A 17668-nucleotide genomic window follows, 5' to 3' on the forward strand; every position below is an offset into this window, starting at 1 on the left:
GAGCAGCATCAGAGTCATGCTCGCATACGCAACTATAAGATGAAGCGTTCAGCACACCCCGGCATTTGCCACAAAGTATAAGGTGCTTGTCTGTATGATAGTCTGTGTCTTTGACTGTAATAAGATCTGAGCGAGGGACTTCTACTACATCGTGAGTGGATGGAGTAGTAGCAGAAGAGGTATCATTGCTTGAGGGTGTGTCCGTGCTGGTGTTCAAGGATCTGTCTGGTATGGTTGTTGTAGTAGACATTATGTACGTTGTTTTTGATCTTTTCTTTTTCGTATATGTAAGAAAAGGAGTGACGGGTATTACTATGTATTTTAAGGAGAGAATAGGAAAAAATAGAAAGGAAAGGAAGGAAAGAAACCCAATCATCAGGCCATTAGTTTAATTCTTTATATAGTAGTTATCTTGTTAGTAGAGGCTATGCTTATCTGGTTTTTCTTCAGTAGTCTTCGCATTTCGCAACTATTGGATATAATTGTAGAAGTTTCGGTTCATAACTATTGTTAAAGGGTGATGGGAATGATATATACTAATAGTGTTCTCTTGCCTGTTGTTCTTAGAGGGTTCTGGCAGTTTCGATGTGGGTCTTGAAGCAACAAATCATGGAGTGGACATATTGATATCACAGTGACGAAAATGGTGTTGTGTACTGGGAAGCTTTGTATCATATAGCCAACTTAACCGCATCTAGTATAGTTGAAGCATGCAATTGGTATCCTATCTATACTGTATATATAAGTCAAGGAAAATTATACTCAACTCCGTCATCTTTCAATCATAACTCATCATGAGCAGGCTTCTCTGGCTCTGGTCGTCCGCTATCTTTGTGTAGATCAACGCCGTTCTTGAGACGCCACTTCTCCCAGAGCTCCCAGAATTCACTCTCCATGTTGGTGTCCATCTGGTCGGGCAGAACAACGTTGTATTCGACGTACAGGTTTCCGAACTCGGTCTTGTGGTAGACGCTGTCGCCGTCTTCGTGCCAGATGGGCATACCTTCACCGACTACTGTTTCAATGTGGCCGTGCTGGATGACTTGACCGCGGGGTCGACCCAGACGAACGACGTGCTTGTCGAGATGAGTAAGGTTGCGAGACCATCCACCCATCCAGGCCTCGCGGAGAGAAAGAACTTCGGTCCAGTAAAGATCATCGCCCTTGCGTCGGAAGAATGCACCGTCGACTTTATCGGGGTTGTTTTCATATGAGGGCTCCTTTTCAGATAATGTGACCAGCAAATCACCAGGAACCCAATCAGGGCTCTCATCGGCTTCGTTCTCGTAGACAATGCGGGAGTCACGAGCAGCTCCGCGCGCAATGTTAAGCTGGACAGGAGTGGACTTCTTTTCAACTCGTTCACCGTGGCACACCTTACACTTGTGCTTGATGTTCTTGCCTCGACCACCACAGGCTTCGCATCGTTGCTGGAATTGCTGAAACATACCGGGGGCGAGCTGTCGCTTCATAAGACGAACACCGTGACCGCCGCAGTGCTCGCAAGTATCGACTTGACCATCTGCACTGCCGGTGCCCTCGCATGTTTCACAGATATGTTGCTTGTTCCAGGAGAATTCGGTAGTAGCGCCGTTGTAAAAGTCGCGGAGAGTAATTTCGACACGGACTTCGACATTGTGACCTCGGGGTTCGCTAGATCCTCGTCCAAAGTGACCATGACCACCAAAGAAACGGCTGAAGAGATCGAAAGGATCATGACCACCACCACCTCCACCTCCTTGACGGCGCTGCTGAACACCTTCGTGGCCATGTCTGTCGTAGACCTTGCGCATTTCCTCGTCGCTCAAGACATCGTAGGCTTCGGAGACTTCCACAAACTTATCGTGGGCAGTGTTGTCGCCACTAGGAAAGGTCAGTATGGAGTCGAGTGAACGAGCGATGGAGGGGCATACGGATTCTTGTCTGGGTGGAATTTCTTTGAGAGTTGTCTATATGCTTGTTTCAACTCTTTGTTTGTAGCCTGTCTTTTCACACCAAGGACCTGCGGGTGTTAGTTACGATCAGTTGAACTGCGTCGAAGTGAATTTACCTTGTAGTAGTCCTCGGCGCATACAGCTAGCTGGACCAGAGCTAGAAGGACCAAGAAGGCCGCTGCACGGAATAACATTGTGCGTCTATTGTCGCAAAATGTTAAAGTTGAGAAATGACTATATAAATCAAAGAAATTGAAGCATTGACTTGTAAAGACAGAACTAAAAAGTGTGCTTGGGAGAAAAGAAGGGAAGGAGTTGACTCGACCTCGAGGTTACAAAGAAACTCGCCTTAACCTGCGAAACACCAGCGTGTTATCAATACTTGTCTGCTACACTTTTTAGGAAACAATGGTACGCCTATCGGTGGACCCCTGCATGTGTCATTGTTCTTATCGGGAGGGTTTAATTGGTTTGACTTCCCCGGATTATCCTTTCTCCAATCTGTGCAGGACATCCAGTTAAGCTTGCCTGTCGCATCTAAGCTTTCTTTTGCTTGGGGCTGCCTATTTGCCTTCCTTCCCATTTCTTTCTTCCCACTCTGGGTTCATTTCTTTCTCCAGAAGCTCGCTCTTTACCAAAATGAGCAAAAAGTACGCTTTCCTTCCCATGGAGGAGGATGAGGTGGGCCCTCAGAAAGTTACCAAGGAGAAGAAGTCCAGACATAGACATCGCGACCGAGACCGTGACGACAAATCATCTTCCCGACACTCAAAATCCCGCCGCGATCGCAGTCGCTCCCGCTCCAAATCTCCAGGTCGAACATCTTCATCACGTCATAGCCGACCCAAGCAATACCGACGACGCGACGACAAGAGCGACTTCGATGATCGATGGGGCGACGAGGAGCCGCCTTCCGACGAGCCTGAGGAAGAAGAGGACGAGCACGAGTTCGAAGAGTCAGCACGCAAACGAGTGAAAATGAACCACGATGAACCAAAAGATGAAGACCTATCCGATGGCGCGAAAGAGGAAGCAGAGCGCAGAAAAGATATCGAAGAGCGCGAGGCTTTCGCAAAGCGCTTAAGAGAAAAGGACAGCAGAAAATCGAAGAGCGACGATAGAGATGGAGTCTCCTCATCGAGGAGGAAGCTCGCTGAAGATGCCGAGGCGCGAAACCAAGCGCTACCCGACATTCGAGAACGATCGCGACAGGAATATCTCAAGAAACGAGAAACCGAACGTCTGGCCCTTCTTAGGAAACAGGTCGCCGAGGAAACCGCTGAGCTTAATAGTGGCGTGAAATTGACCAGGGACGAGAAGGCAGAATTTGCTAAGAATAGAGAGGTTTTGCGACTGGCCGAGGAACGACTTAGGGTTGATGATCACAGAGATGGATACTACATGCCAGAGGATTACATCACCGAGAAGGGTAAACTCGACCGAAAGAAAAAGGAAGATGCACTCTACAAGCGATATGTCGAGAAAGACGAGTTTGGACAGGAGAAATTCGTCACCGAGCACGAGGAATGGGAACGGGAGCAAGCTTCAAAAGCCAAGGCGCAGATTCAGCGCGGTGAATTGGAGAACGAGGGCTACGACTATGTCATGGACGATCAGTATATCCAGTGGAATCTGGACTCACGGTTACCCGGCGATGATCAAAAGTTGACCAAAGAACAACAATTCCTTAACGCGCAGATTGATGCGGCCGAGAAGAAGGCCCTGTCAATCCAGGAAACGAGAAAGAGTCTACCGATTTACCAATACCGAGATGAGTTCCTTGCCGCGTTGGAAAAGTTTCAGGTCCTTGTTATTGTCGGAGAGACTGGTAGTGGAAAGACTACCCAGCTACCGCAATATCTCCACGAGGCTGGTTACACCAAGAACGGCATGAAAGTCGGATGTACCCAACCTCGACGTGTCGCAGCCATGAGTGTAGCAGCTCGTGTGGCTGAGGAAGTGGGCGTCAAGGTCGGCAATGAAGTCGGATACACTATTCGTTTCGAGGACTGTACTAGCGACAAGACTATCCTGAAGTACATGACTGACGGAATGTTGCTTCGAGAATTCATGACTGAACCAGATCTGGCAGGATATTCAGCACTGATGATCGACGAAGCCCACGAACGTACCGTCCATACTGATATCCTGTTGGCTTTGATCAAGGATCTTTCTCGAGAACGACCTGATTTGAAGCTATTGATTTCATCAGCTACCATGAACGCTGAGAAGTTTGCCCAATACTTTGACGACGCGCCTATTTTCAACATTCCCGGTCGACGATATCCTGTCGATATTTACTACACTCCTGCTCCTGAGGCGAATTACTTGGCTGCAGCTATCACGACGGTTTTCCAGATTCATACCACCCAGCCCAAGGGTGATATTCTGATCTTCTTGACGGGTCAAGATGAGATTGAAGCAGCCGAGCTCGAAATTGCAGAAACAGCAAAGAAGCTTGGCAATCGTGTCAAGGAATTGGTCGTTTGTCCTATTTACGCCAATTTGCCGTCCGAGTTGCAGTCCAAGATTTTCGAGCCTACACCGGAAGGTGCTCGCAAGGTCGTATTGGCCACCAACATTGCCGAAACCAGTTTGACAATTGATGGCATTGTTTATGTTATCGACCCAGGCTATGTCAAGGAGAACGTCTACAACCCTGCGACAGGCATGTCGAACTTGGTTGTTGTTCCTTGTTCAAGAGCCTCTGCCAACCAGCGAAGTGGCCGTGCCGGTCGTGTCGGACCTGGAAAGTGTTTCCGGCTGTACACCAAGTTTGCGTACATGAACGAAATGGACGAGTCGACTACACCAGAGATCCAAAGAACAAACTTGAACGGTGTTGTGCTTCAATTGAAGTCTCTTGGTATCAATGAACTGCTCGACTTCGAGTTCATGGATCCTCCACCCACAGAAGCTCTTATCGGCGCACTGAATCAATTGTTTGCTCTGCAAGCGTTGAACCATCGTGGAGAATTGACCAAGCTCGGTCGACAAATGGGTGAATTCCCCACAGATCCTATGCTTGCGAAGGCCGTCCTTGCTGCAGACAAGGAAGGATGTGTTGAAGAGGTTCTATCTATTGTATCCATGCTTGGTGAAGCCTCTGCTCTCTTCTTCCGACCCAAGGACAAGAAGATTCACGCAGACAGCGCCCGAAACCGATTTACCGTCAAGGACGGTGGTGATCATTGCACCCTTCTTAATGTGTGGAATCAATGGGTCGACAGTGACTTCTCCCCTGTCTGGGCGAAGGAGAACTTCTTACAGCAACGTTCTCTCACCCGCGCCCGCGACGTCCGCGACCAACTCGCAAAACTCTGCGAACGTGTCGAAGTCGCACCCTCCACATGCGGCGCTACCAACCTACGTCCCATCAAGCGCGCCATCACAGCAGGTTTTTTCCCCAACGCGGCACGACTGATGAAGAGTGGCGACAGCTACAGAACTGTCAAGAACAACACGACAGTGTGGATCCACCCCAGCAGTGTGCTGATGGCTATCGATCCGCCGGAGAAAATGGTGGTTTACTTTGAGCTTGTTCAAACGACGAAGGAGTATATGCGTAGTGTTATGCCGATTGAACCAAGGTGGTTGTCAGAGTTGGCACCGCATTTCCATAAAAAGAAGGATGTCGAGGAGATGGAGGAGAAGAAAATGCCTAAACAGAGAAACTAATGATATAGACTAACGCTTGAATATTTAATACAACAAGTTACATACAAACTTATTCCCACCATGGTGCCTTTGTCTCTGGTTTTTCTTCCGCATCTTTATCAGGGATCCATTCGTACAGAATATCTGTTCTCATGGTGTACTTGATTCCCTTTTTCACTAATGCTCCTTCATGGAAGAGTCCCTTGTGTTGGAAGATGAGAACGCTGCCGGCTTTGGGGTTTACATCGACCCTTTTCTCGCCTTTTCTGTCGAGGAAGGATGTTGCGCCGCCTTGAAGGTCTGATGTAGGATCGTTCTCGACGGAGTCGTTGAGATAGAGATGGAGAGTGTAGAATGTCTCGAATTCCTTTCCTGGACCTTCGGTGTAGTAATAAGCACCATCGCAGTGCGCTATGATATATCAGCAACGCAAGTTTTGCAGGCAGGTGAGTGTTACTCACGCTTGAAGAACTGTCCAGGCGAATACTTTAGGAATCGCATCCTATCGTTCAACCGGCTAAACACCCATTTCCCACCTTTCATCCAAGTTTCATGTGGAGCGACAGCCAAAAGATCTCTTAACCCATCTGCTTCGAGACATCGTTCCCAAAGCCGATCGACAATGGTTTGTTGATCCCAGATTATACGATCACTCTCACGATAACCCGGCGCACGAGCCTCGTAGCCATTTCCACCACTTACCAAAGCGGGTTGCCACGCTTCATCGCCCTCCACGGACTGTTCAGCTAGGGAAAGAAGTTCTTTGCATTCCTCGGGTGAGAGAACGTTGTCTAGAACGATAGCGGTGTGCCCGTCATATTGCGGAAGAGGAGAGTTTGCAAAGTCGATGTGAGTACTTGTAATCGGCGTTGTAGAAGGGGAGGACAGAAACGAATCTGGAATGGGTATGTCTTTTGATGTATATGTTACTTTCTGAGGAGCTGGATATTTGGAAGTTTTGGGAGGCATGATGTTGAAGGAAGGTTTGGCGAGACCAAGTTTTGAAGTGATGTTGGAGAACATTTTATAAGCAAAAAGTATCGCGATTCAGAATAAAAACAAACAAGGTAATCTGTTTCAAAGATTCGAATTCTGATGCCTGATATTAAGATTATATACGAAATAATGGAGATCTATGGATTATTAGGACAGATATTGGTTCTTTCAGTCTTGTTGTTGCTGCCTTGGAGGTGGATGGTGGCTATGTGGAGAATGAGCCACCACAAGTCCTACGCCTAGGCTTTATGGTGAGCGCAAGGTAAATTACAGTAGTGACATTACCCATACTAGTTGACTCATTCAGTTCATTGGTTTTATGGACAGTTTGGCCTGAGTTGGTAATTTGGATGCCTTGAGGATTTGGTGGGACTTTTATGCTGTAACCTGCAATGGGTATCAGAAGAATTGGTCGACAGGAATGAGAGACAAAATAACCTTCACTTTACGCAAGTTTAGAGTATTATTTCGGCTATCCTCTAAGAAGCATGAACAGAACATGTCTTGGTTTTATCAGCTAATACCGTGTAAAAGAAAAACCGCCGTACTGCAATGCGGCTGAACAAGCAGTGAGTGTCTGGCTTCAAGCGTAAAGAATGTGAGGCGAACTGCAATCCAGAGCTGAAAATGACAGTCTTTTCAAACACCAAGAATGCCTTGAGAATAAGAACTAAGTATTGCAATCCGATTGATGAGAATATGTCGAGCTTACTCACTTATGCGATGATTGAAAGCATAATGCCCATATCCCGTGATGGTCTTCTGGTGAGGTCCTTCAGGAAGTTTTGAGGCTGATGAGTCCTAGCCACCTGACTGAGAACCAATATGAGGAGACAAATAGAAGAGTACCACATCTTCTTTAAGGCTGTATTATTAATGAAGAAGGTTGTTTGGCTTGGGGAACTGTATTTGGCTTTTTAAGGTTCACAGGTGACTGGCTCTGTATGTATTGCTTGGATAGTTGCTCTGAGAGTTCCAAACAAACGCATGTAAGTCGAATGGAGATGCACAATGGAAACCTTCAACATCCGCCACGAAGTGTTACAGAAACTCAATAAATTGCATCGAAAAGGACAAATGTCATATTTTAGCATTTAACAAAGACCATCATCTTTGTGAGTAGCCACAGGCTCCTTCTTCCCTCGTCTCAACCCCAAGAAATGATTCTCAGCACCACGCTCTTCACGACAGTTTCTACACTCATGATCCTACAAGTATTAAGCGGCTTGAGAAAGCGCCGAGTTCTGAAAAGATATCGAAGCAGCCATTCATCCAGCGCCATGAACTTCCTCCAAATGTCAAACACGGTCGCTCTCGACTACGCCCGAAACATCCTCTTCAAAAAAGTCGACAAAATCACCGTCGGAGCAGCAATCCTGCACAAGAGCAAACGAAGCATTCTAATGCTCAAGCGCGCCGCACACGAGACTTACTATCCCAATGTGTTCGAACTACCAGGCGGTAAAATCGACGGTGCGGAAAAGATACATGACGCTATTGTCCGAGAAGTCAAAGAGGAGACGGGTCTTACTGTTACGAAAGTCATCGCTTCGTCGGAGCCTTTTACTTATTTTACGGAAAAGACTGTTGATGAGAAGATTATATTGAGGACTACTTTGCAGTTGAGCTATGTGGTGGAAGTGAAGGAGGATGGGGATGGTTTTGTTGTTGATTTGGAGGAGCATTCCGAGGGAAGATGGGTTGAGGCTGATGAAGCTGATGGGGTAGTCATGGCGGGGGAGATGAAGAATCTTGTTTTGCAGGCTTTGCAAATGGAATAATGAAGGAGAGACTTTGAGGGAAGGACTATTTCAACAATGGAGTTATCTGAAGCTATACAAAGATGCTGTCAATAACACACGTAGGTGGGTTCTGGAGTGGCAAATATGAGATCTCTCCATGCAGTTTTAACCCTCCTCTGGAGATCCAACATTGTGTAGTTGGCTTCAAGAATCAACAAAAAGACCAAAAGAGAAAAGAATTGAACAAAAACATCGCAATTTTCACTGCAATTTTAACCCCCCTCGGGAAGTCCAACAGTTTCGAAAGAGTCGGCTCAAATAGTTATACAGCCAAATTTTGCACTGCAATTTAACCCCCGAAGAGGTTTAACGCCATGAAAAAGTCAGCCTGCATATGCATTTTGCCCAGTGTCATGTTCTTCACTGCAATTTTAGCCCTTCCTCGGAAGGCTTAATACCAGAAAAGACTCAGCCCTGTGATGGATGTTTGCACTGCAATTTTAACCCCGTCGGAGGGTTCATCACCATACAAATACCACTAAGTTGGACCTCGATGGAGTGTAGACTCTTGGCGCAAGCTTCTCGAAGAAAATGATAAGGCGATAAGCAAAGTCGTTGAAGAACCAAGAGCTTGGCAAGGCCTGGTTAAATGCCGACTTGGCGACACTAGACTCGGCCGGCAGAAGTGGGTAGTATTGGATGTCACGATAGCTCAATATTTGTAAGCCAACTCAACATCATACAATAGTCGATAGTAGTCGTTGATCTCGTCTTGATCTAATGAGTTTAGGTGTTACTCGACGACTGCTAGGTTGAGAGGCCAAGAGATAGACGCCATGCCGATTTAAGATCCTTCAAGCTTAGAAATCTCTGATGAGGCAAAGATTACCTTACGACATAGATCGGGGAGGTAACCAAATCTGTATAAAAACCGTCGACAAACCGGGTCCGAGAGGAACGGAGTGGCCAGTTTAAGTGGGTTTGTCGCTATAAAATCTGCACACTCTATATCCTTATATCCGCTGTCTCTCACTTACAGCTTCACAAGAGTAGTCAACCTGATGATGAATGAATGAATGAGCATAGTTGTAATACATATAGTATAGTAAATAAGCTGAATTGATTATCATCCTCTTCAATGACTGCAGGATCTGATGCGACGTTACATACTTTCCAAATTTAGCGGATCCTTTCGAGGTTGAGACTAGCGACCTTCCCTAGCGGGCAACCAGTTTGTTTGTGTCATGTCACTTCCAGATCTCACTGACATGGGCAAGAATACCACCCTCAATAACAAATACGTAACAAATCTTGCAAGTGGATTTGCCTCTGAGCACGCAATATCTCGTGCCTCATTAGCGGATCTATATCAACAGACTTCAAGATCAATATGTAAGCTCTTGTTCCTCTATTCACTCGATCTCTTCAACTATTCATTGCGACCACTTCAACAATGGCGTACACTTCAGAAAAAGACACTCCAGACAATGATGTCGAGGGTTTTCCTCAAAGACAAGACAGCGATGCCCCACGAGGTCCTACCCAGTCCGACCTACTGGCTCGTACCCTCTCGGCGCGCCAGGTGCAAATGATTGCCATTGGCGGCACAATTGGCACAGGATTATTTCTGGGGACGGGAAAGTCTCTTGCTACTGGTGGTCCAGCATCCATTCTAATTGCGTATGCTATTGTGGGTGGGATTGTTTTTACCACTATGTTGGCTTTGGGAGAGATGGCGGCGTTTATTCCCGTTGCGGGAAGTTTTTGTACTTTTGCAGGGTAAGTCAAACACTCATTCTGGTGAATCTTTGACTAATTTGGATAGACGTTTTGTGGATGATGCTTTTGGATTCGCTCTTACTTGGAATTACTGGTTTAATGATGCTGTTTCTACAGCCGCGGATCTGGTTGCTTTACAGATCATTCTTCAATACTGGACCGACAACTTTCCCGGCTGGGCCCTGAGTCTTATTTTCTGGGTTGTTCTCATCGGAATCAACTTGATCTCTGTTAGAGCGTACGGAGAAGTTGAGTATTGGCTCAGTCTGCTCAAGATTATCACAATTGTGGTTTTTATTGTCATGGGCATCGTTGTCAATTGCGGTGGTAACGAGACTGGAGAGTATATCGGTGGAAAGAATTGGCATTTGCCTGATGCACCTTTCGTAGGTGGTATCGGTGGATTTGCCTCTGTTTTTGTGACAGCTTCATTTGCTTGTAAGTCAGTTCAATCTCACCAAGACACAGCTACTAACAATTTCAGATGGTGGAACTGAGAGTATCGCCATCACCGCCGGTGAAACCAAGGATCCCACCAAAAACCTCCCTAAAGTCGTCAAAAACGTCTTCTGGCGAATCATCCTCTTCTACATCCTCTCCATTCTGCTGATCGGTCTCAACGTCCCATACAACTACCCCGATCTCGACTCCAAGGAAACCCGTACTTCGCCCTTCACCATCGTCTTCGAAATGACGGGCGCCAAAGCTGCAGGCAGTGTCATCAACGCTGTTATTCTTACTAGTGTGCTCTCTGCTGGAAACCATGCTCTTTTTGCGGGTGTCAGACTGATGTACACTCTTGCGCTTGAGGGGCATGCGCCTAAGGTTCTTGGAAAATTGAACAGGAACCGAGTTCCTTGGGTTGCTGTTCTTGTTACTGGATTTGTTGCTGGTCTTTGCTTCGGGTCTAGTTTTATTGGAGCTGGACAGCTGTGGTCTTGGTTGCAAAAGTAAGTCTCCTCACACTCTAGAATAGGACAGGTTACTGACAGTTATAGTATCGTCGGTGTATCAAACCAACTGAGCTGGATCTCCATCGGTATCACCTCAATCCGCTTCCGCCAAGCCCTCGAAGTCCAAGGCAAGACACACCTGCTACCCTTCAAAAACTGGACATATCCCTACGGACCCTGGATCTGCGTCTTCCTCAACAGCTTCTTGGTTCTCGTCCAAGGCTGGAGCTGTTTCAGCCCTACATTCGACGGTGTCAGTTTCGTCAGCTTCTACATTGAGCTGCCCGTCATGCTCATCATGTTTGTGGTCTGGAAGCTTGTTAAGAAGACCAAGATCGTGAAACTGAGTGAGATGGATCTTGAGACGGATGTTCATACTGTTGAGGAGAAGGTCGTTGAGGAGACGGGGTGGAAGAGTAAGGCTAAGAATATTGTTACGTGGCTGTTTTAGGGGGCTTGTTGAGTTGGATAGCGATGATACCATGGTATATAATGATTTACTGTTTATATGATATTACCTTAATACTCTAAGAGTCTTGTGAGTGAGTTTGATCAGAGCAATGAAACTCATGCGAATGACTGGCTTCCCAGCGTAAATATGATGGGGAAATGTCTTGTATTAACAAAAGCTTAGTCAAATGGTGAGACCTAGTCTCGATAAGAAGTAAAGATATAAACCAGACAGATCACTCCCCATTCCCGTACTCAGCATACTCCTCCGGCACCTCAGGCCACTGATCAACACCATCCTGAATAACCATCATCATGCCGCCAACCATATGATTATTAATATGACAATGCAACAGCCAAGGTCCAGCATCAGCAGCATGATATCTCACCACAGCCCAACTAGGCTCCATCTCCGCAGGCGTCGACAGGAACGCATCTCTCATAGGCGGATTAACCAGATTAAACTGGTCAGGAATCTCCTTGATTGCTTCTTCCACGGAATTCCATCTGAATAATCCTGTTCCTGCACCGAGAAAGTACATTTTTGAGCCGTGCTTGTGGATTGGGTGGGGAGGTTGGGGGAAGAGGGTTGCCACGAACACCAAGTCTACCCATTGGTTCAACTGTGTTGAGATGGTGACGTTGTTTTGGATGTAGGGTTGTGGGTTGAAGAGTGTTGGGCGTTGTTCGTCTAGTTGGTCGGACATGAGCTTTGATTCGTTTAGGGCCCAGAGATATGAAGCGCCCTTGATGGCCATGCTGAGGTTGAAGGTTACGTCTGCGACGGGAGCGGGTGGGCTTGGGGGATAAGGGCCTGCGATGAGTTGGTTGAAAACGACGACTTCCTTTGAAGCAGGAAGACCGACGAGGCTGATATACGGCTCAACTTCCTCATAAGCGCTGTATCCCTCCACGGAGAGTATCGCATGACCCGTGATGAGCTGCGGCGCACTGTTCGAGTTGAATCTCATCTTATACTCTCCAGTAGTCTTGATCTTGATAAGAATAGAGTATCGATCTCCGTTAGTGACAGGAATAGCCTGTACTTTCTGCGGTTCAATGTATGAGCCGTCCATGGCATAAACCCACATATCATGTCCATCAATAGAGAAGACTCCACTGACAAAATTAACTGCACCGATGATGTCGAAGGCTGCCCACGATTCCCATTGGCCGTAGTAGTTTGAGATTTTGATCTTTTCGATTTGGCCGTCTGTTTCTTTGCAGCCGGAGAATGTACCTGGGAGGAGGGCTGATTCGTTGCCCAGACCTCCTGCGATGGCATTGAGGGCAGAAGCAGGGAGACAGCTAGTAATGATTAGTTATATATCATGAATTTTGGGCGTTGGAGTACTCACGACTTATCAGTAAACTCAGCACCACCAGGGACCATGGCAAGATACGCCTTCTGAATCTCATTCAAATTCTCCGCCACAACATCCTTATCCAAACACTCCACTCTTCCCTTTCCATTAAAAAGGATAGAATCATAGCATGAATCCTCAATGCCAGCCGCAACAGTCATATCCCACTTCTCAGCAGAAGTAAGATGGACAAAGTCCGAAATAACAACCGGCTTGACGTCCTTCACAGCTTTTGCAATAGCGTGTGTATCTTCTGAGATCATGTGGAAAGGATTGGGTTCATCTTCTCGAGGATGAATGATTATTGCACCGTAGAGACCGTCTTCGATTTGGCCCCGGAAGTGAGAGTGGTACCAGAAACTTCCGTATTGTGTCGCTGTGAATTTGTATGTGAAGGAGTGGCCTGGTTTGATGGGGTGTTGGGTTACGCCTGGGACGCCGTCTGACCAGGGTGTGCCTTTCATTTCGAGACCTATACTCTTATTAGACACAGAGCTATGCTATATGGACAAGAGAGTGCTACCATGGTAGTGAATTGTGAGTTCATTGGGTGATTCATTGTGCACTTTCACAACAACTTTATCATCCTGATCGATTTCAAGAACAGGACCAGGAGATTGGCCGTTGACGAGCAGCATCTTTCGTGAGAAGCCATCTGGGGCATAGTCTTGCCATGTTATCTTTAGGTCGAATTTCTTGGTGTTTGTAGCTGATACTACGAGGGCTTGAATAAGAAGGGGAATGAAGAGTAGAGAGAACATCTTGGCTGCGACGAGGGGGACTCCTCGATTGATTGGACAATCTCCTTGAGGCAAAGACGCTTTATCAAGTGGCTGCGCCGTCCTGTATATAAATCACTTGGAAACTGTTCTTGTTGCTTTCTCCGCAGTCTTAAATTCTTTCACGAGCATCGCTTACATGCCAGCATCACCACGCCGCATAGCTACTTTGCAACTACTGTCGCTGTCCATACTAATTTTGGCCCAACAAGCCAATGGTACATCTCAGAGACACCGCAACTTTCGTCCCATCGCTAAGATAGGTGTATCTAATCTCATCTCGAGGTCAAAGCAAGACGAGTCTTGGTTTTCGCTAACAGAGTCAGCACTAGACTAGGCCTTATATTGGGGGCTGAGTAAAGATGTTGGCAGCGAATGATTGGATGTTCATTCCTTGGCTGAGGTCAGATTAATTGGGACGAATCTATTCTTTAAGCATAACTGCACCTTGTCGGTCTGCCTATACTCAATTCACTGCTATTGTTAACGAACCGAGGTACGGCGATATCTAGATCGAGACTCATAGCCGTAACTTTGCCAAAATCCTACAAACAACCTGTTTATCAGAATAAAACGCCCTGTTGATATGTGGTAGGGCTGACATGCCTGCTTATACACTTATTCTTGGCGGTCAGCTTGTTGTCAGATTCTCGGCCGAGCGCTTGGTTACCACCGTTTTCGTATCGTGCGCCGATTGGACGGAATGCGGATAAGTGGCCTAGATAGGAATTGTACACACCCCAAATTCTGCGCTGTTGGTATTACGTCGGTGACTTTGGATGACGGGTCGGGATATGTTTTCCCGAGTTGAATGAGGGACTGTTTTGCAGTGTTGTGACGATGTCTGTTGTGCTTCTCTTGTTTTGGAGTTGGGCGAGTTGAGTCTGGATCGCCAGGGGACCGTTTGCCGCATTCGGTGGATGTTTGTTTGTTCTGCTATTCTATTCTTGTAGCAGTTGAGCATTGAGCGGGTTAGGCTTAGTATGCCTTGACTCTACCGTCGGATTACCTGTAATCTCACAGGTCCAACTCAGGAGTGTCTTGATAGTAGAGTCGGGTCAGCCCAGCGAGACGCTCAGTTCGTCCCGACATGCCAGTTATAAGTTTATAAGCATTCTCAAATTTTATCGACGAAAAGCTGACATGAGCATGCATCTGAGTTCAAGGACTATAATCTTAGTACATGCATCAAAGAGTTGAGTTGGTCAGAAACGGTGATTGTAGCACCTGGTAGGTTCTCTATGGGCCTCGCGGGCGTATGGCACCAGGCCTCAATGTTGAGCCATTGCTCTAGATGAAGAGACATGGCTCAGTCAGCAACTTGATGACTTGCAGTTACCTCCATGGCCTTTACAGTAAGAAAGGGCTATGGAAGCAACTCTACTTAAAGTGGTTGAGCCTCCTAGATACTCAAATTCTGCATCTTCCTCCCACTGCCGCTGGACGAGTAGCGTCGACCATGCCTTCTGATCTTGGGACGTCCTCGAGATTGATAACTTCATGATCCCAAGGCTGTACTGTGAGTACCATATATGAGCTTAGGGTTCCAGAAATGATCTTGATGGGTTTCTTTTGTCCAAACACTTGAGAGCTTGGTTTGTTCTCTTTTCAAGATACCGCAATCCGCCTCTCATGGCTCTCTTCCGTCTGGCATGATCCTAAGCACATCCAATCGGCCATGAAAAACCTGAACGCTTCTCTACTTAAACGGTAGTGTGATACTTATTGACTAGAGCAGCGTTATGTGTGGATGTTCCGTTTTAGTCGTCCAGCGACGCCTCTTCTGAAGGTACGTCTTCCATCTTATCTTATCTCGATGATCAGGAACAGATCAGTCCAGGAGATAGGCAGCAGTGTGCTACCGCTCCACACATCCAGTTTGAAATGGGCTGAAGATCATTGGTCGATACTTTTTCTGTGAACATAACGGTTAGTGTTCTCGAACAGTATCATCGTCTTCGGAGGCCGAGATAGTCTGTCGATTGACTGCTGTTTTCGACGAACACCCATCGTTTAACAAGAGCCATGCAGTTATTCTTCTACAATTGCTCATGATCTCTACCTTGGTATCAGATCATCGTTCAAAATCTCCATTTCCTAAATAGGAAAGTAAGCAAACCAAGCTACGGACATTTCCCCACTCAGGGTCCAGCCAGCCTCATAACACCTTCAGCTCAATCGAGGCCGTATCATAACAGTTTATTCATTCATAATATTTAAAACATTCTTCTTTATGATGATCCTTTTCCAATATATTTATGCCCAATAGGATCATAAACCATGCATTCCAGGGATTCTCGCACATTGGCAATCGGATAGATTGCGGACTTGAATAAAGTCCGAGTCGGAGAGCGCCACAAGTGAGACTTCACGTTGAAGAGGGGAAATCTCGAGTTGCACCGTGAATGCACGATGTAAGCAATAGATATATAAGATATTGCTCATCCCATTCAACTTCATCTCATCTCAACTCAACTCATATTCCTCTCACCAATTCATCAACTCATCACCCTATCTATATACATCACTATCATCACCACCACAATGGGCCTCTCTCACTTTGCACTCCCCTGCGGTGAACACTACACCGAGATGCGCGACTTCTACAAAGCAATCCTCGCACCCCTAGGCTACGAGTTCAAATTCGAAGCTCAAGGTCCCAGCGGCGCATACTACTGCGCTTTCGGTGAAGCAAACAAAGGACCGGACTTTTGGCTTGGCGGTGGTGGTGAGGCATCCCTCAAGAAGTATGATGGAAAGATGGAAAACAGAACTTGTCCTGTGCATTTTGCTTTTGATGCGAGGGATCAGAAGCATGTTGATGAGTGGCATGAAGTTGCTATGTAAGTATTCTTTGGGTGGTGAGAGATTGGTGCTAATCTTGTATAGGAAGTATGGGGCTGTTGATAATGGAAAGCCGGGATTGAGAGAGTATAGGCCTGGGTATTATGCTGCTTTTGTTCTTGATCCTGTTGGTAACAATGTTGAGGTTCTTCATTTGGGTTAGAAGAGTTCAGTAAGGCGAGGCGTTGAGGCGAGAGTAGTTGAAGACGTGAATGAGACATTATCATCATGTATTTTGTGTTAACAAATTCTTGACCAATAACTGTTAGACTGCTATATACCAAAACAATCGCCTTGAGAAATGAGGTGGTACCACCGCTTTTGGTGGTTCAACTATGAAAGTAATAGTTAATTATTCAAGAGGTAGCGATAAGTAAAGGCAAGCCTTCTGGTACAATTCACTTCCACGCTAACTCCCACCCAAAAATCTCAGGTCTATGCTCACTTCCCTCAAGCGCATTCATAATCGAGATTTTCAAGTCCCTCCACGGCTCATAATCCAGATCAGCACTGAGTGGTCCAAAGTATTCCACTTTGACATCTCCTGGTAAAGGGCTCAGCACTTGCTTGCCGACTGGCCGCCTGGGCAGAAAAGGAGAGATATGATTCAGCGTCTTGAGATTCGGCATGCAAGTATAGAGATCCTTTACAACTTTTCTCCAGTATTCTTCCTTTGAAACAGTCCTGTTGTCTACTCCCTGAAGATATAAAGTCTCAAAACCAAGGTGGAGGACTCTATCCAAGCCCGGTATGCCGATAGGGATGTTACTTTGCAGGAGACAAAGATTTCCGTGACAAAAGTAGAGAATGCCGGTTTCTGGGATAAAAAAGAGAGTTTTGTTGGAGGTATCTTCAGAGAAGAAGAACCCTTTACGGAGGGCAGCTGCACGGGAATCATAACAGATTTGAAGGGTTATTGGAAGGGGGTTGACATTTCCAGGACCCAGGAGGATGCAGATGTGTTTATTAATTGATATGTCGACGTTGAAGGCGCGAGGGCCAGGGAGCGTGAATGTCCAGATTTGGTCTTGTATCTCTTGTGGAAGAGAGGAAAATTTCGTAAACATCGTTTTGTACAGGCAAAGATCCTATGCTAACCAGCGATAGTATAGGCTTGTGTGGTGGTGTGGGTGTAGGAAGAAGGAAGGGGGGGGGGAGGGCTACTGTGCA

At 46.5% G+C, this 17668-nt stretch overlaps 7 protein-coding genes across 7 annotated transcripts; 4 read left to right on the forward strand and 3 right to left on the reverse strand.

Annotated features, from left to right (window-relative positions):
- Nucleotides 1–782: 782 nt before the first annotated feature.
- Nucleotides 783–2128, reverse strand: FIESC28_10472 (uncharacterized protein; the record flags this gene model as incomplete). Its single annotated transcript, XM_031164604.1, has 3 exons — nt 783–1863; nt 1914–2002; nt 2051–2128. The coding sequence occupies 3 exons, from the start codon at nt 2126–2128 to the stop codon at nt 783–785; spliced, it is 1248 nt and encodes a 415-aa protein (XP_031011337.1).
- A 445-nt stretch (nt 2129–2573) lies between these two features.
- On the forward strand, nt 2574–5612 carry FIESC28_10473 (uncharacterized protein; the record flags this gene model as incomplete). Its single annotated transcript, XM_031164605.1, has 1 exon — nt 2574–5612. One exon carries the CDS (start codon nt 2574–2576, stop codon nt 5610–5612), a length of 3039 nt encoding a protein of 1012 aa, XP_031011338.1.
- A 49-nt stretch (nt 5613–5661) lies between these two features.
- On the reverse strand, nt 5662–6560 carry FIESC28_10474 (uncharacterized protein; the record flags this gene model as incomplete). Its single annotated transcript, XM_031164606.1, has 2 exons — nt 5662–6002; nt 6053–6560. 2 exons carry the CDS (start codon nt 6558–6560, stop codon nt 5662–5664), a joined length of 849 nt encoding a protein of 282 aa, XP_031011339.1.
- A 1187-nt stretch (nt 6561–7747) lies between these two features.
- Nucleotides 7748–8368, forward strand: FIESC28_10475 (uncharacterized protein; the record flags this gene model as incomplete). Its single annotated transcript, XM_031164607.1, has 1 exon — nt 7748–8368. The coding sequence occupies one exon, from the start codon at nt 7748–7750 to the stop codon at nt 8366–8368; it is 621 nt and encodes a 206-aa protein (XP_031011340.1).
- A 1414-nt stretch (nt 8369–9782) lies between these two features.
- Nucleotides 9783–11512, forward strand: FIESC28_10476 (uncharacterized protein; the record flags this gene model as incomplete). The annotated part of the gene is made up of 4 exons (XM_031164608.1): nt 9783–10108; nt 10155–10546; nt 10593–11058; nt 11107–11512. 4 exons carry the CDS (start codon nt 9783–9785, stop codon nt 11510–11512), a joined length of 1590 nt encoding a protein of 529 aa, XP_031011341.1.
- Nucleotides 11513–11747: 235 nt separating this feature from the next.
- Nucleotides 11748–13636, reverse strand: FIESC28_10477 (uncharacterized protein; the record flags this gene model as incomplete). The annotated part of the gene is made up of 3 exons (XM_031164609.1): nt 11748–12819; nt 12870–13347; nt 13399–13636. 3 exons carry the CDS (start codon nt 13634–13636, stop codon nt 11748–11750), a joined length of 1788 nt encoding a protein of 595 aa, XP_031011342.1.
- A 2562-nt stretch (nt 13637–16198) lies between these two features.
- FIESC28_10478 (uncharacterized protein) lies at nt 16199–16661 on the forward strand (the record flags this gene model as incomplete). The annotated part of the gene is made up of 2 exons (XM_031164610.1): nt 16199–16497; nt 16544–16661. The coding sequence occupies 2 exons, from the start codon at nt 16199–16201 to the stop codon at nt 16659–16661; spliced, it is 417 nt and encodes a 138-aa protein (XP_031011343.1).
- Nucleotides 16662–17668: the final 1007 nt, after the last annotated feature.

This window comes from Fusarium coffeatum (genome assembly GCF_003316985.1).
Source record: "Fusarium coffeatum strain FIESC_28 chromosome Unknown BRIP53273_contig_310, whole genome shotgun sequence".
In the NCBI taxonomy this organism is placed as follows: domain Eukaryota; kingdom Fungi; phylum Ascomycota; class Sordariomycetes; order Hypocreales; family Nectriaceae; genus Fusarium; species Fusarium coffeatum.